Source organism: Schistocerca nitens, chromosome 2 (assembly GCF_023898315.1).
Source record: "Schistocerca nitens isolate TAMUIC-IGC-003100 chromosome 2, iqSchNite1.1, whole genome shotgun sequence".
NCBI lineage: Eukaryota > Metazoa > Arthropoda > Insecta > Orthoptera > Acrididae > Schistocerca > Schistocerca nitens.
This window is the reverse complement of record NC_064615.1, coordinates 527,417,065-527,442,628: the sequence shown is the minus strand read 5'-3', so window position 1 is coordinate 527,442,628 and position 25,564 is coordinate 527,417,065. Positions and strand designations below refer to the sequence as shown.

At 43.2% G+C, this 25,564-nt stretch overlaps 1 protein-coding gene across 1 annotated transcript in view; it reads right to left on the bottom strand.

Moving 5' to 3' along the window:
- Positions 1 to 7,264: 7,264 nt before the first annotated feature.
- The window catches only part of LOC126235136 (alpha-amylase-like), a 61,708-nt gene continuing 43,408 nt past the window's right edge, over positions 7,265 to 25,564 (bottom strand). Inside the window, exons 4-13 of the mRNA XM_049943869.1 lie at positions 23,030 to 23,181; positions 19,066 to 19,234; positions 17,607 to 17,722; positions 17,396 to 17,526; positions 17,186 to 17,308; positions 16,978 to 17,099; positions 15,072 to 15,288; positions 12,139 to 12,257; positions 11,203 to 11,358; positions 7,265 to 7,635 (exon numbers count right to left, since the gene is read on the bottom strand). Of these exons, the coding sequence (XP_049799826.1) occupies positions 7,513 to 7,635; positions 11,203 to 11,358; positions 12,139 to 12,257; positions 15,072 to 15,288; positions 16,978 to 17,099; positions 17,186 to 17,308; positions 17,396 to 17,526; positions 17,607 to 17,722; positions 19,066 to 19,234; positions 23,030 to 23,181 (1,428 nt within the window). The 3' untranslated portion in view covers positions 7,265 to 7,512. The remainder of the gene's footprint in view (positions 7,636 to 11,202; positions 11,359 to 12,138; positions 12,258 to 15,071; positions 15,289 to 16,977; positions 17,100 to 17,185; positions 17,309 to 17,395; positions 17,527 to 17,606; positions 17,723 to 19,065; positions 19,235 to 23,029; positions 23,182 to 25,564) is intronic.

Sequence of the window (25,564 nt, the reverse complement as noted above, 5' to 3'; positions counted from 1 at the left end):
TTTTACCTGGACGGCTTCGTCAATAAACAGAACTGGCGCATATGGGGAACCGAAAAGCCCCATGTTGCAGTCCCATCGTCCCTGCATCCTCAAAAAGTACTGGTCTGGGCCGCCATTTCTTCCAAAGGAATCATTGGCCCATTTTTCAGATCCGAAACGATTACTGCATCACGCTATCTGGACATTCTTCGTGAATTTGTGGCGGTACAAACTGCCTTAGACGACACTGCGAACACCTCGTGGTTTATGCAAGATGGTGCCCGGCCACATCGTACGGCCGACGTCTTTAATTTCCTGAATGAATATTTCGATGATCGTGTGATTGCTTTGGGCTATCCGAAACATACAGGAGGCGGCGTGGATTGGCCTCCCTATTCGCCAGACATGAACCCCTGTGACTTCTTTCTGTGGGGACACTTGAAAGACCAGGTGTACCGCCAGAATCCAGAAACAATTGAACAGCTGAAGCAGTACATCTCATCTGCATGTGAAGCCATTCCGCCAAACACGTTGTCAAAGGTTTTGGGTAATTTCATTCAGAGACTACGCCATATTATTGCTACGCATGGTGGATATGTGGAAAATATCGTACTATAGAGTTTCCCAGACCGCAGCGCCATCTGTTGTTGAAAATTGTAACTACTGTAATTTCGAAAGTTTGTCTGCCTGAAAATGTACTGTTGTCCCAAGCATATTGCAACAAACGGTGTATTTCTATCGCTGCTCGTTTAGCTTTTATTGCCGTTTCAAATATACCGGTCATTTTTGAAACACCATGTACTTTCTAGTCGTTAATGATAAAATCTTCGGTGTCTTTACGCCGCCTCAATTCCTCTTCGAACTTCAATTATCTGCTTTCTGAGTCCACTGCCTGGATCCATCAGTAGACGAAATTTATGGAGGAAATATGACCAGATTTAACAACTCATCATTATGACTTTTACCGTGAGTTTTCATCTTTCTGGATTGCAGAGCTTTTATTGTTATCCGATTTCAGCTGTGAAGAATGAAGCTTCTCTAAAGGTGTTTGCGTCTTATATAACTACATATTTTTAGTCCAAGCCATGATTAGCTCAGTTAGATTAATATCGCTTGTGTACTGGAGTTACCCTAGCGGTAACATGTCAATGACTGATGAAATCTTCTCCTGTTATCAGTCGAATAATAGCTTTATCTTGGAGCAACATTCCCGTATGTTTCCCACGTGTAATCCTTATACGAAGTGCCAGTTTCCTGTAAAATGTGATACATAAATTCTGCATTACACACTCTTGCTCTCCTAAAGAAGCCATGATCGGTAAAATGAGTGTTTCGTGAGGTATATATCCCAGTCAGTGACTGCGGATTTGGTAGCAGGAGAGCGAGGTTATCTGCAGATTGAGTGCTAGTTCTGCTCCATCTTCCGGTCAAATGACTGCATCGCTCTTACCAGAAAGTTCTCTTCGAGTTCTTCTTAATGCAGCACACCAGAGATAGAACTTAGCTATAAATCTCTGACCCAGTTCCCAAGATCATCTACTCCTAGCTCCAGAACATAATGGCACTGCACAGTACAGTTTTCGCTTCAAAGTCGGTGTTGCCTTAGATCACATAAGAACTTGTTCCGGGATTCCACATTCAGTCAGTGCAGACTAGGGATATCCGATGTTGGCAAACCGTCGATGCTGATCTCGAACTCATCATCGAAGCGTAGACGACGATAGACGATATATCGGTCCAAAATATCGATGCTTCTTCCATCGATAAGTAATGAACTTATAGAAAGGTGAAAAAACTAACATGCAAATACATCTATCATCATACTTATTAGTTAGTAAATAGAGAAATTGTTGACTTATATGTCGTACAACTGTATGTGTCTCCGTCCGAACAGCTCTTAAGGCCCAATGCTACAGACAGATTTCCGTGTTAACTCTGCCGCAGACGTCTCTGGATGTAGATATGGGGGGACGTGTGGTCAACACACTGCTCTCCCAGCCTTTGTCATTCTTCGTGCCAGAGCTGCTACATCATATCAAGTAGATCCCCGGTTGGCTTCAAAAAAGCTGGTTCAACACCCTTGCCAATAGTGATCGGTCGGTCTTGACGGTCGCCCATCCAGGTGCTGGCAGAATCCGACAGGAACCGGTGTTACCACTGCAGCAAGGCCGTTGGCAACTGTTTGTCTGGAGCCTGTAAAAATTACATTTTTGAGAAAAATTTCCACTACATTCTATTGCGTTGTTGACAGAGAATATATGTTGCATTTGGGGCCTTTGAAAAGCTAGCGATGTGCCTACAAATCTCAAATATTTAAATAAATTTTTTGTAGCTTCGGGTAGGTAGTACCGGTGATGTGATTCATTATTTCTAGCAAAGCTTATTTAAGAGTTAGAAGGCGATGTTTCAGATTGTAAGTGAACTTTGATGGTGGACCGCTTCCATTCCTGCCTGAAAATTTTTTCTCCAGGTCTACTTTAAAACATTCACTTCATAGGATTCCTTTGGTTTCTCTTTTCTCTCGTGTTACCCACACCACATGTCACCACGAAAGTATGAACTGAATGAACATTGAAAGAGATGAGTCTATGCTTAGCTACAACGATGGCCAAAGATCCTGCCGTAGGTCGTTCCAAAATATCCCCCCCCCCCCTTCTCTGTTCCGCCTCGGCCCGCTCGACCAATCGCAAATGGGTTGTACTGATGACGTTATGTGCCTTGTGGAGAAAAAAAAATCATTTATATGACAAAAAATATTTACAATGGTGCAAGTACCCCGTTATTTATTTATTTATTTATTTATTGTTTTATCAGAATCAAAGGTTACTTTCACTGAAAGTGGGTATGTTGCGAAACTTAATTGTTTCACTCATACCAAATGTAGATTTTTTAAATGTTCATTAACATGTGCAACCTTTATTCTCTGTTAGTTATTATGTTTCATGGATGCCTTAAGTTAATTATTCATGTTGTACTGTTTCTGCAATATGTTCAATCCCATGATCGTGGTGTAAATAAGCAGGCATAGATGTGTTTGCAATAGAGTAAACGTTGAAAGAATGAGTTGCAATTACAAACGACCCAAAGAAATCGGCAAGAAGGTTTTCACTGAAAACTGGTCTCAAAAGGGAAAGAGTGCGCAACAACCTGAGAAAATGTTTGAACCTTCTGCCTTATAAGCTTCAGGTATTTGCAAAGTTGAAAGCAGCTGATTTTCTAAGTTGTTTGGTGTTCTGCAGCACCATTATTGGAGTTCACTTAGCCAAGCACAATTTTGAGGAAAACTCGTAGTTACTGATGATGCACAGTTCGATTTATCCCTTTACGTGAATAATCAGAATGTGAGATCATGGACTGAACAAAAACCATATGACGTTCAACAAGTCCTTTACATAGCACAACTTACTGTATGGTGGACGATATGAATATCATGAATAATAGGACCTTTATTTTTTTAAAAAAAAGTGTGAATGGTGTTACTTTGACTGTTAATGTCGATCGTTATATAAGTGCAGCAAACATCCCGATCGTGTGGTATCGAGGTTAGGCGACATTGAATGACCTCCCAGTTCCCCGGGCTTAACTGCTCTAGACTGATTTATGCAGTAATTTACAATGTAAAGTCTCTGTCAATAAACCAAGCACTTACAAGGGGAGGCCCCCAATTGTGAAATTCAGATTCCCTTCATACTGCGCATAATAAAAGCTCATGGCCAGAGGTGTAATGTGGCAAAGCACCAAGATGCACTTCTCAGCCGTTGTCGAGAAAATCGACAGTTAAAAGAAACCGTTGCGGTGATATACCCTCTACAATTACTTATTTCCTACAGCGTCGTGGCGCAGCGGTAAGCGCTTGGGTTCGTAATCTGAATGTCGCCAGATCGAATCTCGCGGCGTGCACCTTTTTTATTATTTGTTTTTTTTTGTAATTCAAATGTACACACACACGTATATATATACACTCCTGGAAATTGAAATAAGAACACCGTGAATTCATTGTCCCAGGAAGGGGAAACTTTATTGACACATTCCTGGGGTCAGATACATCACATGATCACACTGACAGAACCACAGGCACATAGACACAGGCAACAGAGCATGCACAATGTCGGCACTAGTACAGTGTATATCCACCTTTCGCAGCAATGCAGGCTGCTATTCTCCCATGGAGACGATCGTAGAGATGCTGGATGTAGTCCTGTGGAACGGCTTGCCATGCCATTTCCACCTGGCGCCTCAGTTGGACCAGCGTTCGTGCTGGACGTGCAGACCGCGTGAGACGACGCTTCATCCAGTCCCAAACATGCTCAATGGGGGACAGATCCGGAGATCTTGCTGGCCAGGGTAGTTGACTTACACCTTCTAGAGCACGTTGGGTGGCACGGGATACATGCGGACGTGCATTATCCTGTTGGAACAGCAAGTTCCCTTGCCGGTCTAGGAATGGTAGAACGATGGGTTCGATGACGGTTTGGATGAACCGTGCACTATTCAGTGTCCCCTCGACGATCACCAGTGGTGTACGGCCAGTGTAGGAGATCGCTCCCCACACCATGATGCCGGGTGTTGGCCCTGTGTGCCTCGGTCGTATGCAGTCCTGATTGTGGCGCTCACCTGCACGGCGCCAAACACGCATACGACCATCATTGGCACCAAGGCAGAAGCGACTCTCATCGCTGAAGACGACACGTCTCCATTCGTCTCTCCATTCACGCCTGTCGCGACACCACTGGAGGCGGGCTGCACGATGTTGGGGCGTGAGCGGAAGACGGCCTAACGGTGTGCGGGACCGTAGCCCAGCTTCATGGAGACGGTTGCGAATGGTCCTCGCCGATACCCCAGGAGCAACAGTGTCCCTAATTTGCTGGGAAGTGGCGGTGCGGTCCCCTACGGCACTGCGTAGGATCCTACGGTCTTGGCGTGCATCCGTGCGTCGCTGCGGTCCGGTCCCAGGTTGACGGGCACGTGCACCTTCCGCCGACCACTGGCGACAACATCGATGTACTGTGGAGACCTCACGCCCCACGTGTTGAGCAATTCGGCGGTACGTCCACCCGGCCTCCCGCATGCCCACTATACGCCCTCGCTCAAAGTCCGTCAACTGCACATACGGTTCACGTCCACGCTGTCGCGGCATGCTACCAGTGTTAAAGACTGCGATGGAGCTCCGTATGCCACGGCAAACTGGCTGACACTGACGGCGGCGGTGCACAAATGCTGCGCAGCTAGCGCCATTCGACGGCCAACACCGCGGTTCCTGGTGTGTCCGCTGTGCCGTGCGTGTGATCATTGCTTGTACAGCCCTCTCGCAGTGTCCGGAGCAAGTATGGTGGGTCTGACACACCGGTGTCAATGTGTTCTTTTTTCCATTTCCAGGAATATATATATAATTCCCGGCAATCAGTTGCAACAATTATGCATATAATAAGTTGTTGAAAGTCGTTTGTCGTGAAAAAATAATACTTGAAATAAGACATAATATCACAGATAATATTCAAGTGGATACAATTTATTGAAAAGTTCGGTATAGACTTGCACATAATTAACAATTAGTGACCAGAAGTAGCTGGAGTATCGCACGAACCAGAGTGATAGTTACCATAGAAACATGGAATGCAGAAAACGACATCAAGCACATCTAATAAACGATGCGTTTTTACAAGAACAATTGTTTTTTAGATTATCTGTTGGGAAACACACGTGATTGACAATCTGAAAAATTGTTCCTTCGTTCGTCAGGTTTGATGCACACCACGCGTATCGTATCATATCGGCAAAAATCGGAGAAGACAATTGATGGTGGACGATGGATTGGATTTTTATACAATCGTCTCTGGAGTTGATGTCACGGTTTCGCTCGATTAAAAAAGCACAATTTTCAAGGTGCTTGATCGAATTTTTTACCTGCCGGTAAAAATACACGTCACACTGTTGGATGAGAGGAGTGCACTTTGCAGGAATGACTTTTATAGTGCACGTTGGTAACTTCTTACCGTCCTGGAACATCTCATCGTATAATGCCGGGTTCGTTTGCCCATCCCAAGAGTCGATCAGAAGGAGAAATTCTTTCTTTTGTACGTATGGTTGCAAAGCATTACGCAAGAAGTCCATGAACAAACCCGTTGTTAGTTTACCGGATTTGGAGGATGTAATAACAACGTTGGTATACTTCTTGGCGTACTCGTCGACTGTCTTCTGTACTCTGGGTCCAAACGTACCTGTGGACTCTTGGAGGCATACGAAAACAAATGGCAAGACTCGTCCAGACATCGTGATTGAATATTGTGCCGTATACGAATACGTCCCAGGACAGCCTTTGTTTGTTTGTGTGTGTGTGTGTGTACATTTGTATTACAAAAAACAAATAATAAAAAAAAGTTTCATGGCGCGAGATTCGATCCGGCGACCTTCGGATTACGAACCCGAGCGCTTACCGTTGCGCCACGACGCTGTAGAAAAGTATTAATCGTAGAGAGTATTTCACCGCAACGGTTTCTTTTAACTGTCGATTTTCTCGACAAAGGCTGAGAAGTGCATCTTGGTGCTTTGCCACACTACACCTCAGGCCATGAGCTTTTATTATGCGCAGTATGGATCGAATCTGAATTTCACAATTGGCGGCCTCCCCTTGTTAGGTAAATCTGAAAGTAACCATAAGAAAAGAAATTCAGCTGATAATCAAATGTACGACTTGCATAAGTTGTCGGCGAAGGTGTTAGTTCATTAGCAGGAGTGCATACAGGATTCAGCAGAGGGTTTCCACTACTCTACTGCTCCATCCGAACAGGCCTCGGAAGGCCCATTGATACTGACCGACCGCCGTGTCATCCTCAGCCGATCGGCATCATTGGATGCGGATATGGAGGGGCATGTGGTCAGCACACCGCTCTCCTGACCTTTGTCAGTTTTCATGACCGGAGCCGCCTCTTCTCAGTGAGGTAGCTTCTCAATTCGAATCACAATGTCTGAGTGCAACCCGTTTGCCGACAGCGCTCGGCAGACCCTGACGGTCATCCATTCAAGTGCTAACCAAGCACGACAGCGCTTAACTTCGGTGATATGACGGGAACCGGTTTAACATTGCGGCAAGCCCATTGGCAGCAGAAGGTATCTAAAATTTGTAATTTTTTAAAAAGAACTATGTTCGTAATTTTTCTGATCTTACTGCTGCAGTTTTGTTGCAGAAAGTTTAGTATGAATGAAATCACACTAAACAAAAATATGCACGTTGACCAATTGTCAATGAGTACAAGGAAAGGAAATGCATGTAAAATGACTGAACCGGTTATGGTATGCACAATATAATATTTATTCAGTTTTATGACTAGCTGTTTCAGATTTTATAACAAATAAACACGTCATGTAAGATACATATAGCTCTGAATAATTTTCTGAACCACCAAAACACGTCTCGAGAATCTGCTGTTACAAAACTTGCATTAAGTTACAACATTAGTCGCTGAGTCCGTGATATAGTTCTCCGGTCGTAGGAAGCACGTGTTTCTGCAGCGGTGGTGCTGGGTGGAGCCTCTCTTAGCAGATGGTGGTTGGTGAGACGGTGGTGGCGCTGGTGCTGCCGCTGGTGCTGCCGCTGGTGCTGCCGCTCGTACTCGCAGTGGGGGCCACAGTGGTGCCGCTGTTGCTGCCGATCAGTGACTGCAAACACATACCGTATATAGTGTGATATACGCTGACTCATTTCCTTACCTGTACAAATAAATAAATGAAATATATTTGGAACATGAATTAATTGTAGCTTCTGGCGAAGAGAAGGCAGTAGTGGTACTAGTGCAGAATGGTGGATTGCTGTGTAAGACCTAGTTGACAGCATAAGCATCAGGCTCTCAGATTTGTGTGTGACCTTCGAGTAGAGTGAGAAGAACATATCTGTCTAGTGCCTTGTACATGACGGAGTTTGTATGTACGAAACTGCATTCGCGGGTAGTACTAATCTTCTGCTTTCATCTGAATAAATATGCTGCGGGAAGTCACCGTTTTCTAATAGAAGTGTATGGGAGAACAGCTTCTCTCGGAAACAAAGGGCAGAGATTGGTTTCGGTGCATAAAAGAAAACGATTTGAGGTGAGTGACTAAATGCGTCCTGGTCGGTGCGGTGTATCGTGAGCTGCTGCCGTGGAGTCGGACAGTGAATGTTGAACGCTACTAAGCACAATTACCCAATTTGAATCGCGCACTAGACAAAGGCACGAAATATGGTCAGACCCATGAAAAAGTCGTTCCACATGATGAGAATGCCACGCCACTTGTTGCAATTCGAGCGAAGCCTATATTGAAGGGACTACAGTGGGATGTCTTAACCCTGAAGTCATATTCACCAGACATGGCCCCTTCATTTGTTTCCGTATATGCAGCGTGGCCTTTCTGAAAAACACTTTAATTCTTAACGAGATCGAAAACTACCTCATAAGAACCTGGAATCTTTATCGCGAAATCCACTGTGAGCCGGAAAGTGGGAATAGTTGGAGCCGCCGAAGAACAGTACTTTCAGTAAATTATCATATACCCTATTATTAAAATAAATATAACAGCGAGAATTAATTCAAGTGCTCAATATGTTACGAAGGTGAACAATTTCTTGCATCGGTTTCTTTCTGCTCTAAAAGTTCCCATTAACTCTCATTGAAAATTGTATCGATTGGAACGGACAATTACGTTTTATATAATGTGATTATTATTATTGTATATATCATGTACATCTACATCCATACTCCGCAAGCCACTTGACGGTGTGTGGCGGAGGGTACCTTGAATACCTCTATCGGTTCTCCCTTCTATTCCAGTCTCGTATTGTTCGTGGAAAGAAGGATTGTCGGTATGCCTCTGTGTGGGCTCTAATCTCTCTGATTTTATCCTCATGGTCTCTTCGCGAGATAGACGTAGGAGGGAGCAATATACTGCTTTACTCCTCGGTGAAAGTATGTTCTCGAAACTTCAACAAAAGCCCGTACCGAGCTACTGAGCGTCTCTCCTGCAGAGTCTTCCACTGGAGTTTATCTATCATGTCCATAACGCTTTCGCGATTACTAAATGTTCCTGTAACGAAGCGCGCTGCTCTCCGATGGATCTTCTCTCACTCTTTTGTCAACCCTATCTGGTACGGATCCCACACTGCTAAGCAGTATTCAAGCAGTGGACGAACAAGCGTACTGTAACCTGCTTCCTTTGTTTTCGGATTGCATTTCCTTAGGATTCCTCCAATGAATCTCAGTCTGGCATCTGCTTCACCGACGATCAACTTTATATGATTTTTCCATTTTAAATCACTCCTAATGCGTACTCCCAGATAATTTATGGAATTAACTGCTTCCAGTTGCTGGCCTGCTATTTTGTAGCTAAATGATAAGGGATCTTTCTTACTATATATTCGCAGTACATTACACTTGTCTACATTGAGATTCAATTGCCATTCCCTGTACCATGCGTCAATTCGCTGCAGATCCTCCTGCATTTCAGTACAATTTTCCATTGTTACGACCTCTCGATACACCACAGCATCATACGCAAAAAGCCTCAGTGAACTTCCGATGTCATCCACAAGGTCATTTATGTATATTGTGAATAGCAACGGTCTTACGACACTCCCCTGCGGCACACCTGAAATCACTCTTACTTCGGAAGACTTCTCTCCATTGAGAATGACATGCTGCGTTCTGTTATCTAGTAACTCTTCACAACAACAAATACAACACAAGTTTAAACAAAAAAATTACATGACAAAATATATAGATTGAACAAACATTAAACGGATAAGACTATGTACGAAAATCGATAGACGCAATCCAGTGGAGAGCCCTATCCAGCGCTTCATATAGATTGTTGACACAACCAGGGAAACGCCTGTTCAGACACTCATTTACAATGTTGCCAATTGTCTAAAGTGACACCACAGCCACACGGAGAGTCAGTGTAAAAGCTCCAGTTGGGCATGTTGCAGCTGCACATGCCTTCCTCAGTGAGATTTCTGTTAAGCTGTACCCATACCTTCCTTGTATGATGAAACATTGGAACTTCAAGAGACGGGTTGAAAATAACTCGTGGTTCTGGGTTTTCGTGTCATGCCATTCACGTTTCCATTCAGCGTTGAATCCAGTCGAGAGCATTTGCATTTCCCCTTCATATTCTTGTCTTCTGAATTTCAAAAGTTTCCTAGGCAGCGAGAGACTCATTTTTACAAACTTCCCTGTGAATGTTGTAGAGAGCTGCCTTCGACGGAAGTAAGCGTGACAGATGTTCGACAGTATTGGCAGCTGGCAATGTGTTGCTAATGGTTCTCATAGCTGAGTGCAAATGAACGTCAACTATCTTTACATGAGCGCTGCGGAGACAAATTCATGCGCAGTGTTCTGCAGAGTACACCAACGCGTGTTTGTACCCTCTTAGATGTGTTAGAAATATGTTTACGATATGTCAGCGTTCTGTCTTAAAGTGATGGAATGGTCTTTTGGCTTCTAGTTGTATTTGACTATACCAGGAGGATCCAAGTGCGGGTTGATCATTGCTAATGCTAGATCTTTAGAGAGGCGGAAAAGACATACTTCTGTTTCAGAAACGTTAGCTGTAGGTCGCTATTTCTTAAAATATTTATTGTGATGCTGTTTTTTAGGTGCTCTTCACATTCAAAAAGATCTTAACTCTGATTTCAAACTGCAACAGCATCTGCATATTCGAGTTTCCGGGAGGTCAAGTTCGGTTGGTTTGTCGCTTAGAGGTTGAATAACACCGGAGCAAGAACAGAGCCTTGAGGCAATCCATCACTGGGCACAAGTCACCCGCTCTTCTTATCACCCTGATGTGCTTTAAACTACAGATTGCTCAAGATGTTCCTTAAGACGTCACCTAGAGATTTACAAGGTATTGTTTACAGATATTTCAATACTAGGCCCTCTCGCCACACCATGCCTTAAGCTGGGGACAGGTCAATGAAAATAAGGCCAGTACTGAATTTCTTTTGGTAGGCAGTTTCTGTGCGAGTAGTCAAGGAGAGCATTTGCTAGCAGTAGCATTTATGTGGTCTAAATCCAGCTTGTTCAAATAGCACCACAGACAAAGTCATGATGAATACTGCTGTAGATTGTTTCCTGCATTCGCAAGGAAACGGCCACTGGATGCAATAGATGCACAGCGTAACCCGGAATATTCGCCATGCTGAGTAATATACTGCTCTCTGTTGATCAGCAATACGAACACGTGTTTGCGACTTACCCCTTCATGGATCGCCAGGACACCGTCGTCCTCGGAAGCCAGGATCTCGATGGTGGCGGTACCGTCTGCGCCGACTGTCACACTCTTTCCGGTGCAGCTCATTCCATTCACGTCACCAGAAATAACGTCGCAGTAGGTACCAGCAGGCAGGCAAGTCTGTGCAGAAAGAAAATGAAGAACTTACTCACAGGACCCTGAATAATTACTATTTATTCGCAGTCACTCTTAACAGCAGCTGGAAAATATTGTAACACAGGTAGTTTACAGTGTACCCTCATGCATACATTGATTTTACCATATGCTGTAAGTGCATAAAAGAATGTTTCAAATCGCATTAATAATTCATCACATACATCTTCCGGGTGATTTGTGAAAGGGAATAGGGGAGTGTATTTTTGTGTTTCTAAACAGGTTACTCATCTTCTTTGTTCCTGCGGGAGTGGGATACACGAGGAATCTATTATTTTCCCCAAAGAAACTTGCATTCCTTAATGAATACATTTTATGGAAAGTCTGTGACAAAATGCTGTCAATGTTTCTACAAGACATTGCCAGTTTAGACAGAAAAAAGTCCCTTTATAGTTCCACACCATTGTTTGTGGAGTATTAACTGAAAGCAGACGTTAGTTTATTATTTGAAAAAAGAGAGTAAATTACTGTGATTATCGATGTGCTACTCTTAAAAGTTCAAAGATAACAAACTCTATTTACCTGTGTAATTGGAACTACAACAAACGAATGTCATTGCAAGACACCACGTATATAAACGTAATTTAATTAATGTGTAAATCGTTGTTTCGCATTGGTATATATTTCAGAGGTCCATCGCTGGTTTTTTGTTAGCTTAGTCTGAATGAGCTGCATATTTATTAACAATATATACTCACGCAGACATATAGCAGAAAAAAAGGAATGTTTTCTACAATAGGACCTCACCTGGATGGTCGCTTTCAGGTCGGAGGACGCCTCGTCATTGATGGCAATGAATCCCTTGTCACCTCTGCAGAAAGCGATCTGCCAGTCGCTACCCGACCACCAGTTGGTCACCCCAGTTACTGTGAAGGAACAAGCGAAACGTTACTACGACTATCAATCATATTCTAGCACATTTAGTGGACACGAAATGAAATAGCAGAATATTTTGTTTGTTTATTTTTCCCAAACAACGCGTACCACTCTTGGGCGTGCATTGCTGAAGACACTAGCACTGCATTCAGGAGGAACGTAAACAAATCCCCATCCCACATTCCTGAGTTATGTTGGCCGCGATTTCCTGAAATCATTTCAAGAATATGCAGAAACAGACGATCCATCGAAGTCCCATTCTGTTCGATCCCTCGTTTGCAACTAACACAGGCCGTAGTTTGGCGCAAAATGTTTGACCAGCATAGTCATAATCATATTCACAGTCCCTAGGTACGTCAAAATTCCTGGGTTTGTTTCCAGTTCCTGCGTAAATTTCGAATAAATATCAGCAGCAATGGGGCCTAAGACTTCTGGCATAAGAAATCACCCTCGATCTTTTGGTTCAAATGGCTCTGAGCACTATGGGACTCAACTGCTGTGGTCATCAGTCCCCTAGAACTTAGAACTACTTAAACCTAACTAACCTAAGGACATCACACACAGCCATGCCCGAGGCGGGATTCGAACCTGCGACCGTAGCACCCTCGATCTGCCAACGGCCTTGTCAAAGAGGGCAGAGGAGTTGACAGAGGTTCAGGCCACACTCTTGTCCTTCGAGTGGGAAACTGCTACTAAAAGGCTGAAGAATCAACAATGATCAACGGCAAGAGGAAGGAGAAGTCAATGGAAATCATTAAAGACACATAATGTTTATTCACAGAACATGTGATCTGTAATTGAAAAAGTGCCATCATATTCTTTCCATTAGCAAAAGTTTCCAGGTAACTTCTCCATTCGGATCTGGAAGACGATTGCCTAGGTGACGGTAAACACGAGAAAAAGATGGAATGGCTAATGCCGGAGTCGGAACTTGGAGTGCATGAAGTTTCAACATGGAAGGGAAGTTAGAAAAGGTGAGCAGTGAAATCCACATTCTCAGTCGAGATGCTGTATCGGTTGATGAAATGAAGTGAAAAGAAGATGAAGAGTTCTGGTAAGACGAATATGCGGTAATATCAGCAGCAGCAGCAGTAAATAGGAAAAAATGAGTAGGGTTCGTTATGAATAGAACATGGTAGAGAGCGATTTACTGTAGGTAGGTCCAGTGGTATGGTTCTTCCCGACAGAATCGACACCAAACCAACGCCAACAACCATATTTTGTATATACGTTTTAGAACAAACTGAAGATGAAAAATGGAGACATTATGTGAGGATATTGAATGGGTATTTCAGTATGTAAAGGGAGATGATAAAATAATAATCATGGAGGATTGGAATACGGTAGTAGGGGAACGAGTAGAAGGAATTACGGGAGAATACAAGCTTAGGTGAATAGTAACGGGAGAGGAGAAGGTTAACGGATTTCAGCATTAAATTTCTGCTAGTAATAGCGAATAGACTGTTCAAAAATCACAAGAGTGGGAGGTGCACATGAATAACAGTAGAGGAAGGGAAAAGGTCCAGATGCTTTACATCATGTTAACGCAGCGATTCAGAAATCACATACTGGATAGTAATCCGTACCCAGGAGCAGTATACACTGGCATCACAATTTAGTAATGGCGAAGAGTAAAATGTAGTATCTTTTGCGTCCTTCAAAAAACTTTCACTCGACAGTGGAGTGTAAACTGATACGGCACACGTGCAACATTTTTAGCAGCTGAGTCCGAATATGCACCCTTGCAAAGCGATATGCCCTTTGTATAATAAGGTCTAAGTTCTTCTCACAGTCCAGGGTCCAGCTTACAATTTTAATATCACAAAACTATGTCTATTATGAATTCTTATTCAGTGTGGTATTATTGCGCGACGTTATTGGAGATGGGAGACAAGAATACCTCGACCTCGAACATGACTGTCTCTTCGCAAAAGACGTCAGACATGTCATCTCCGAAATTAATATCAACCAAAACAGCCTCACGCTAAAACCCCATACTGTACCACAGAGCGTTCTGGAATTTGAACGAGACAGCGTGTGTTCCAGAGATCCGGTAGTATACTTTGCAGTGCCACATCTCATTGTCAAACGAATTATGCAGATGGGAAGTTTCTCCTAAGTACGCAGCCCGAATAGCAGTCTCCATCTGGAGAATCTCAGCGCTAGAGCCTATTAACGCCCTCTTCAACCAAGGGAGGTGTGAAGTGCGTAAACTAGCAAGTACTCAGTTAGCACTCCATGTGCATAGCACACAAGTCATCAAGTCGTACCAACACAGTCATGACGCACACAAGTCATCAAGTCGTAGCAACACAGTCATGAAAGACCTACTATTACCGTTACACCAAAGATACATTTAAGTACAGGTGGTTGTGGATAAGCATCGTAGGAACAACTGAGAAACTAGTGACTATTGGAAAAATATTTAACAGTTCCAGTTTGGGAAAGTCGTTATGAACGGAAGGGAGAGTGTGACGTTCACTACATAACGTACACTACCGAGACCAGCTGACGGCAAAAATATAAGGAATCACAGCGACCGGTCAACATTGTGTTGCCCCTTCGATGTGTTTATGTAGTTCAGTTTTATTTAGTAGTTATCGACGTTGATATTTTCTTCGTAACGTACAAACTGTGCCTAGAACTGTGGCACTTGGCACTGAATTTTTAGGGAAAATTAACTTACGCTGTTTACTAGAAGGGCGAGACTTTCACGAGGAGTGCGAAACTGTCAAATATTTATAGATCATGGTGGGCCACTTTCAAGCTTTAGACATTTGATCCTTTGGAGTGGACGATCTTACTTCCAACGACGTTCCTGAACTCGGCCATGTTGTAGATCTGCCTCCAGCGATGCTCACACACCCAGGGGCTGGCGCACGAGCCGTCTTCGTTGATGGTGGGCGAGATGATGTTCTGGTTGCTGTCCTGTGGGGGACCCTCGTCCGATGAGCTGAACTGGTAGCTGGACATCACTCGGGGCAGACCGTAGTTGTAGGCAAGCATAAAGGCCACCGCTATCTGCAAAATACCCGATATCAAGGAATGCTGTCACTGGCCTTATATTTTGGAGGGATGGGATACAGGTAACCATCAGAACATTCCGATTAGTATGTCTTATTGTTTCTACACTGCAAGAATATTACCATCTCCGACACCATTTCGTTGTTTCACCATTGCTCTATTGAACTGATGCCACACGTCTGGAATTCTCGATCTCGCTATTACAGGGCGATCAAAAGGTTGCGTACAAATGGACGGAGCTAACAGACGAATCGATGTACAACGACTTTGGAATGGCAACTTCTGGTCTTGGAAGTTTCGGAATATCAGAAACAACAATAACAATCAATGCACTTACGCCTTAAGTTAAGGAAAGATAATGTGCTGTTTACTCGATAAGATAGTCAAATACAGGATATTTTCAAAGCGGCGTCCATCACATTCAGTACAGACATAACATCTTCGCAGAAAATTCTGGTGCACTCTACCAAGTAAACCAGACAGCGTACGAACGTCGTTGGACTTTGAAACTATACTGGCGAGAAGTGTTTCTTCGTCGGGGACGTGTCACATTCACAAGGCCTCCGATATGCTCCCACTAAAACTAAATAAATCAAAAGGCGTCACATTACGGTAACCAAGTGGCCATGCAATTGGACCACCCCTCGAATCCAACAACTGGGTTGCGTGTATTAAGTATGTTACTTATTTGCACAGAAAAGCGTGCAGATGCTCCGCCTAATTACAGCTGCTTACAAAAACAGTTCATTATGTTTACTAAATTTAAGATGCGTGTTCGTTTATTGCCCTTGTTGTTCCTAACATTGCAAAAAATTCACTGGCTGAGGATTAGTTTTTATCACCATATGCTCCTGTTCCAAAGCTGTTATGTTTCGATTTCTTTCCCTGTTTCTTTAATTTGTGCGCAACCTTTTGAATGACCATGTATATTAAACCTTTACCCCATTATAAGAACTACTGCAAGTAATTTCTCTCTCTGTGTTTCGCCCTCCAAAAGAAATTTTCAGGAATTATTAGACCGAAAATAACTCAAATATTTGTCTACTTACGTATTATTCAGAGAATGTACATATTTCACGGCTGTTCTCGTAAAGACATTGTCAGTAAATCACTAGAGATTCAGTCAGCTGTACTACTTTCACAAATCCTTATTCACACTTACCGAGGGTTAACTGACGTGTTTTTCAATAATGTGATGCACTATTATATGTTAATGTAAGTTTTACATGAGTTTTCATCCTGTCCTACTAATTAAGCAGTACTTGTGTGAATATCCCTTCAGAGAGCACATCAAACAGGAAACACCAGGGTGGACTTTCTTCCTCTGTTTGTGGAAATGGGGTCATTCTGGCACAACAGTAAAGTGTGGGATTCGGAAGTAGAATCTACATCTACATCCATACTCCGCAAGCCACCTGACGGTGTGTGGCGGAGGGTACCTTGAGTACCTCTATCGGTTCTCCCTTCTATTCCTGTCTTGCATTGTTCGTGGAAAGAAGGACTGTCGGTATGCCTCTGTGTGGGCTCTAATCTCTCTGATTTTATCCTCATGGTCTCTTCGCGACAATTACTTGAGATAACGAAGTGACCAGTGACGAGTTTTCTAAATATTACTAAACCACCAACCGGTTGCGTTAAAATGGCTTAAAATGATTATTTCCTGTACTTATTCGTTACGTTTCACACCTTGTACATCTTGGGGCTCTGGAAGGTGAGAATATCACCGGCGCCTCCGTGACCTCTCTGGTTGTCATGATTGTCCACAAAAGACAGAGCACTCATTCCAGCAACCATACCCCAAGGCTCACCTGCCAAGAGAAACAGTACCATGAAAGGCAAGTTCCTTAAGTTCAGCTAAATATTCAGTCTGAGACTCCAGCGTCGTGAAACGTACCGAAGTTGCTGAGGTCCTTGAGAGGGCTGTTCCTCATCACGGCAGCTGACAGCGCTTGCCCGAAATAGAACTCAGTGATTCTTCCAATGGACAGGTATTCATTCTTGGAAACAGCCTCAGTACCTGCAAGAAAATTGTGACTCGATTTAGCTACTTTTGAGTTCTATCGTCAAACCGTCTGTCAATTTCACAATGATGTTCGTAAGTTACCTGGATCGATGACTTCCTGGTAGATGAAGGGACGCAGACCCTCCGCAAATCCGTGTTCGGTATTGAGGTTGTTCAATCTACCATAGATGTTCTCCAGATCAGATGGCCACATGTGTTTGGCAGCGTCAATCCTGCGCAAACGCACAAAATAACACGAGTTCTTCGCTCTGGTTGTAAAGTGGTAATCTAGTTTTGAGAAAGAGATCCTCACCTGAAGCCTGCGACACCGGCGTCGATGAGTGTGTTCAGGTAATCCACAATCTTGCCCCTCACGTACTCCTGGCTCTGGTCGAGGTCGTGCAGTCCAGTGAGTTCGCAGTTGCGGATCTGAGTGTGAAAGAAACGTGGTAAGCAGAGCGCCTGTCATTTTTACACATAATGACTATTTAAATGCGAGGGCTAACCGTGGTACTATTTCACTAAAATGTTGTTGAACTCGTTAACGTAAAAAATCATTAAAAATCGGTTACCAGTGCCGTATATTACTGTTCCGTACTACCGTTTTCGTGTTCACTGGATGCCAGGCCAGACAAGCCAGTTAAACAGAAGATTCTTATATCCTTCAAAATGACAGAATTACTGTAAAAATATAAAAGTACTGGAATGTCAAATGCTCCCTTAAATTATCCATACCTCTTCATCCTCTTGCGTTAATGTTACGATTAAGGTTCGAGAGCATGAGCTCATTGTTGTTTTTCTAATGCGAATTATGACATATCGGGTTTGTAATTTTCAGTATGAGTACAATACTGATAGGAACATGCGCAATCATCAATAATGCCCCCATAATATGGATTAAATGACGCTTCTTAAAATAGGAAAGGATATCGAAAGCTAAGTCAGATTCGATACTGACAAAAGTTTCCAGGATGGATTTCATATTATAGAAATCAAACCACTATCTTCTGCAGATGTGTGGCGTATTATAACGACATTGCACTGAATTATACAAACTACATTGCAGGACGTTTCACATCTACGTACGAGTATACAGCCGGCTACCTACATTAAGGTGTTTCGCGAATACACCACTGTTATTCTGCTACCTCTCCTGTTCCATCAGCATATGGTGCGTGCAAAGAGTGAATCTGATTTAGTCTCTCTGTTATCCCAAATTTCTATGATGTTTCACCATTTTATAACCGTAATGGCGTATTTTTCAGAGATGATGCTACGTTGCGTAAGACCTGCAGAAATGAAATAAATCATGTCGTGCTGTGGTGTATTTACTGGATTACATTTCATCTGTCAACAACAATAAGGGCAGTGCCGAGCTAACACCTGCAGAGGCACGACAGCATATCAGTTTTTCAGAGTGATGAGATTTAAACGCTTTTGAAGCTTTAGACGTTGGAATACTAACTGCCATCATGCCGCTTCTTCGACTCTAGTCAACATTTGAGACATTCGATGCTCTTTTTGTACTGAAAGTAAAATTTCCATCAAATAACTAAGCTTATATCAGCCAATATATATGCAGTGCACATACGACATAACACAGCATTGAGTCAATTTACGCGCCGTCTTGTGAAACCGGATGAATCTTTTTGACAATGCCAAGTATTAATGAGGGCCGATGAGATGACTGTGACATTACCGTGTACTGCTAACGTGTTATAGTACGCTAGCTACATTTTTCTCCTGGATTCGCCGAAGGAGATGCGACTCACGTTGTTGGCGTCCTGGTAGTTGTTGACGGTGCACTGGCTGTGGAAGTGCTCCTTGGTGTAGGGCACCGCGGGGTAGTCGTAGTTGGCCGTGTCCACGCTGCTTCCACCGGTGGTGCCGACGCCGTCCCACGTTCCCGTCATGTGGTTAAACACGGCGTCAACGTAGATACTGCAAAAGCAAGCGCATTCACCCAACAACCACATCGTCACACTGCATAGCACAGACTGTTTCAAAAGAAAATGTTGTTGTTGTTGTTGTCTTCAGTCCAGAGACTGGTTTGATGCAGCTCTCCATGCTACTCTATCCTGTGCCAGCTTCTCCATCTCCCAGTACTTACTGCAACCTACATCCTTCTGAATCTGCTTAGTGTATTCATCTCTTGGTCTCCCTCTACGATTTTTACCCTCCACCCTGCCCTCCAATGCTAAATTTGTGATACCTTGATGCCTCAGAACATGTCCTACCAACTGGTCCTTTCTTCTTATCCAGTTGTGCCACAAACTCCTCTTCACTCCAATTCTATTCAAGACCTCCTCATTAGTTATGTGATCTACCCATCTAATCTTCAGCATCCTTCTGTAGCACCACTCTTCTTGTACAAACTATTTATCGTCCATGTTTCACTTCCATACGTCGCTACACTCCACACAAATACTTTCAGAAACGACTTCCTGACACTTAAATCTACATTTGATGTTAACAAATTTCTCTTGTTCAGAAACGCTTTCCTTGCCATAGCCAGTCTACATTTTACATCCTCTCTACTTCGACCATCATTAGTTATCTTGCTCCCCAAATAGCAAAACTCCATTACTAATTTAAGTGTCTCATTTCCTAATCTAATTCCCTCAGCATCACCCGACTTAATTCGACTACATTCCATTATCCTCGTTTTGCTTTTGTTGATGCTCATCTTATATCCTCCTTTCAAGACGCTGTCCATTCCGTTCAACTGCTCTTTCAAGTCCTTTGCTGTCTCTGACAGAATTACAATGTCATCGGCGAACCTCAAAGTTTTTATTTCTTCTCCATGGATTTTAATACCTACTCCCAATTTTTTTTTGTTTCCTTCACTGCTCGCTCAATATACAGATTGAATAACATCGGGGACAGGCTACAACCCTGTCTCACTCCTTTCCCAACCACTGCTTCCCTTTCATGCCCCTCTACTCTTATAACTGGCACCTGGTTTCTGTACAAATTGTAAATAGCCTTTCGCTCCCTATATTTTACCCCTGCCACCTTTAGAATTTGAAAGAGAGTATTCCAGTCAACATTGTCAAAAGCTTGCTCTAAGTCTACAAATGCTAGAAACGTAGGTTTGCCATTCCTTAATCTGTTTTCTAAGATAAGTCGTAGGGTCAGTATTGCCTCACGTGTTCCAACATTTCTGCGGAATCCATACTGATCTTCCTCGAGGTCGGCTTCTACCAGTTTTTGCATTCGTCTGTAAAGAATTCGAGATAGTATTTTGCAGCTGTGACTTAGTAAACTGATAGTTCGGTAATTTTCACATCTGTCAACACCTGCTTTCTTTGGTATTGGAATTATTATATTCTTCTTGAAGTCTGAGGGTATTTTGCCTGTCTCATACATTTTCCTCACCAGATGGTAGAGTTTCGTCAGGGCTGGCTCTCCCAAGGCCGTCAGTAGCTCCAATGGAATGTTTTCTACTCCTGGGGCCTTGTTTCGACTCAGATCTTTCAGTGCTGTGTCAAACTCTTCACGCAGTATCGTATCTCCCATTTCATCTTCATTTACATCCTCTTCCATTTCCGTAATATTCTCCTCAAGTATGTCGCCCCTGTATAGACCCTCTATATACTCCCTCCACCTTTCTGCTTTCCCTTCTTTGCTTAGAACTGGGTTTCCAATTAATAGATAAACAAATGCTTGGTCAGAATTGAGTTGAGGAAACTAGCACTTAAAGTTCATTTCCACCTTCTGTGAGAGAAGTCGTTACTGTAGTAAATGTCTGGATAGGTACATAAACACTACATGAGATTTATTTTTAAGCCACAGTTATACTTATCAAAAGCACTGTGGATTTGAACCGAGTTCCATGCATATCACTGATACTGTTCTTCCAGCGAGCAAGCCCCACATAGCGAATCAAACCACTGCTTACCACTCGCTGCAATCAGTTCGACCGAAATTCCACAGTAAAACAGCGCTTTGTGTAGTACAGGCAGATATTTGCGCTCGGATGAATTCCAGCTAAACTGATTGAAGTTCTCACTTATGATCGGCGCAGGATGTGCTCTACTTTGTACCATGTCATAACTCTGCGTTTCAGGTCTGCGTCAGGCCTAGATCATCCACCGCACTTCACGTTAACATAAGCTCATTGTGCGTTGTTGTACCGTATTTTAACCCTGTGGTGCTCAAATCCACCGCTGTGGACAGCTGTTAAATGTCGCTTCTTTCGCGTTTTCAATCAGTCCTGAAGCTGCAAATACACTCAGTGCACAGCAGCAGCAGGAAGTGACCACTGGAGTGGACTGCGTGAATGTGCAGCCTCAGGACTCATTCAGATCGCCAAAGATGTGATGTTGACAGCTGTCCACTGCAGTGAACATGTGTAACAGAGGCTTAAAATAATTATTTAAAATGGTAATGCGTATCTAACGGTCGTTTTATGAAACTTATGTCACCTGTCCTTAATCCCACGTCCGGCCATCCTGATTTAGGTTTTCTGTGATTTCCCTACATCACTTCAGGCAAATGCCGGGATGGTTCCTTTGAAAGGGCACGGCTGATTTCCTTCCCCATCCTTCTCTAATCCGAGCTTGTGCTCCGTCTCTAATGACCTAGGGGACTGAAGACCTCAGATGTTAAGTACAATAGTGCTCAGAGCCATTTGAACCACTTTGCAAAGGTGGAACATCGGAACATATTTCCACTGACATATAAGATCATGCAATTACGGTTTTTTGTGATGAGTAATTTAGACTTGTCCCTGCAAAACTGCTGGTTTCATTAAGCAAAATTATACTTCAAGACAGGTAAAGTCATTTATTTTTCAGCGGAAACGCTCCATTTGTAACACAGAAATTTAGGTATTATCGTGTATGTAAGTTTCCTAGCATGATTTTTATCGATTCCGAAGTTAAATAATGTAATCCAAAGGAATGGACAATTATATGCTGTATCGACTGCCTGTAGCACAACGGCTAGTGCCGGTCGCGGTGGCCGAGCGGTTCTAGGCGCTTCAGTCGGGAACCGCGCGACTGCTACGGTCGCAGGTTCGAATCCTGCCTAGGGCATGGATGTGTGTGATGTCATTAGGTTAGTTAGGTGTAAGTAGTTCTAAGTTCTAGGGGACTGATGACCCATAGTGCTCAGAGCCATTTGAACCATTTTTTGAACAACGGTCAGTGTTCAGATTCAGCAACAAGCACTATTAATCACAAAAGGCGCAACAGAATGTGAACTGAGCGCACCATTCTAACTCTGCGAGTGGCACATATCATATATTATTGCAAAGAATCCTATGACAAAGCAACTCACCTACGAAAGAAAGTTCTTATAGACCGTAGCTTCTGCTGCTGCTTGTCGATTCTGGATTCTTACCAAAAACTATTAACGGAAGCTGACGAGAGGTTTCAAAGGAGAGTTATATGATCCATCACAGGTTGTTTAGGCACCGAAGTATGACTATAGAGGGAATAGCCTTAGTCAGAAAATTCCATGAGCTGGCGTTTCAACAACAGTCAATACTTTTCGCTTACCAACACAGTTTTCGCTTAACCAAATAGCTTGCGGTAATTTGGTCCCAATGCGTTCCATCAGCGAATGAAATAGTAGGTGTGGGAGGCGGTGAAGGCGTTTTTGTAGTGCACAAGCTACAATGTCTCATGGCTCACTCATTACAAAAGTAGTTCCTGATAGAGACCCCACTTTCGATTTCTAGCCCTGTTGCGCCTTGCCACACATCTCGAGCCTGTGAGGGCGTCCTCTTACCGGATTCCTGCGGCGTTGCAGCGCTTCACCATGTCCCTGAACTCCTCCTCGTTACCGGAGCGGGTGACGAGTTTGTACGACGCCGGCTGGTACCTCTCCCACCATGGTCGGTTGCTTGCGGTGATGGCCAGGTTCTCGCTGGGTGGTGACACCTGAAAAGAGAATTCGCTGTATTGTTATACCTACGCTCAGAGCTTTCTAAGATGGACCAGGAGGAGAGTGCAATACCTGAAAAATTGAAAATGCATATAGATTATCATACTGAAGTCGGCGGCGACGAATTATGCCCGTTGTACCTCTCAGTCCAGTTTCTAAACGATTAGAAATATAGACGTAGTCTTCTATTATGAAATTCAATCATGTCTGATACTTCAGTTTATGAAAATATTTTCGAAGACTTTTCTTGCGGCACTTACTAAAATTTTTCATTGATGCCCTCGTAACCCTCATCTTTTGTACTTTGTAGACGTAATCTCGATTCTCAGCGTTACATCATTCGTGAAGGAACTACTGCTTCAAATACCTTCACAATCATATAGATAGTGTCGTAACCTTATATCGTATCTTTGGTTCAAACACCTCACAGGTACCACGTATATTAAAATAATGGAAGGGCGCCTAAAATACACTGAATAACTCGCTATTTGTTTTTTATTCTTCACTTTGTTTATCTTTCTGTAATTCCTTGAAATGAACACAATTTTAGCGTTTCCAGTTCTGCTACGGGAAATGGTAATTAATCCGAAGTTCCGGATTGTTAAGATCAACACAGCCTGTATTCTGACGACAGACATAGACAGTTTCGGTAAAATACACATTCAGTAAGGTATTTCTTTCCATTACTTCATATTTTAGCACATTTTTTGTAGTCTTAGTCATGAAAATATAGTAACTAAACAAAACGATAGCTACAGCTGTCCGCAGCTCGTAGTCTAGCGGATAGCGTTGCTGCCCCTGGGTACCGGTTTCGATTCCCGACCGGGTTGGGGATTTTTTCTGCCTAGGGACTGAGTGTTTGTGTTGTCCTCATCATTTTATCATCGTCACTATGATGATGTGGCTAGTGATAGTGGCTAGATTGTACTGCGTAAAAAACTGGAGTGTGAAAAAATTGGGACTTTGTACGGTCGCTGATGACTGCGCAGTTGAACCCCCCACAAAGCAAACATCATCACCATCATTGTAGTTATAGCTACTTGATCTCTGTAACAGACAGTAATTCTTAATATCGATTTACCGAACCTGATTTTTCCAAATTGATCATGATACGTGTCAGAGATTTATTACGGAACTCAAACAATGAAAAGGAGCAAGTTGTAAAACATCTGTTACCGAAATAAATTCTATATTATCGGTAGATAGAGCACGATGTGCCGTAGGTCAAAATGAGATGTGCGGATTTTAATTATTCTGGGTGTATTTGAACGTCAATACAGCCGACTCCCTCTACTTTCAATATTCTATACAAAACAGAGCAGTAACAAACCTTGTAAAATTGTAATATTTATTTAGTTAGTGACGACAAACTAAACCTTGTGTGGCATTTACAGAGGCGCAAGTGTTTCAATTTCATGGTTCTGCGGAAGCCAGAGAGCCAGTTGCACTACTTTTCTAGTGAAGGAACTTTTAATTTCCCCGTTCTGTCTGTCCCCTTTCCATACATATAGCAAGAGACATGGAATCTGGTTCGTCTTTTTTAGTATGCAGAGGCCCTAATCAAGTAATATCGAAGTCGGCCCGTAACGATGATAGGTTGTCAGAATATACATATCACTGTTAACGATGTGACTGGGAACATTATGACTTTTTTGTTACAACTTCAAGTTAGGAAGCCAGTTATTATATGAGGGAGCAATTTAACACAGTTAAAGAGCAGGAGAAACGAAGTAACGAGCAGCGTCTGAAACAAAATTAATAGCTGAAGGAGTAAAGTATGTGGGGAAATACAGTCTGCTTCTCATAAATAAGACAGAGGATACAGAAACGGCTGTTTTGGTTAAGATAATACGAAGGAGTAAACGGTGTACGTAGAAAAACAGAATATTAAGTGCCACAGAAAAATGTATAAAATGGAGTGAATGAATTACTTGGGAAGCGCGGCAAGGTTAAACAAATCTGGAAGGAAATGAAGTCAGTGAAGAAGTAGCAGAGGGAACTTAACGTGGGGTACATGTTAAAACATACAGTACTAGGTAACCTCGTGGTGCATGTAATAACAGTTGTAAACTGTTGGTACAGACAAAAATAATTCTTCTCCTTCTTGTCAGTAGCGTTTAGCTCTTTTAAGTCCGCCCCCGGCAGCTGAGTGGTCAGCGCGACAGACTGTCAGTCCTAAGGGCCCGGGTTCGATTCCCTGCTGGGTCGGAGATTTTCTCCGCTCAGGGACTGGGTGTTGAGTTGTTCTAATGATCATCATTTCATCCCCATCGACGCGAAAGTCTCCGAACTGGCGTCAAATCGAAAGACTTGCACCAGGGCGGCGGTCTACCCGACGGGAGGCCCTGGTCACACGCCTACCGCTTCGAAGATGGGCTG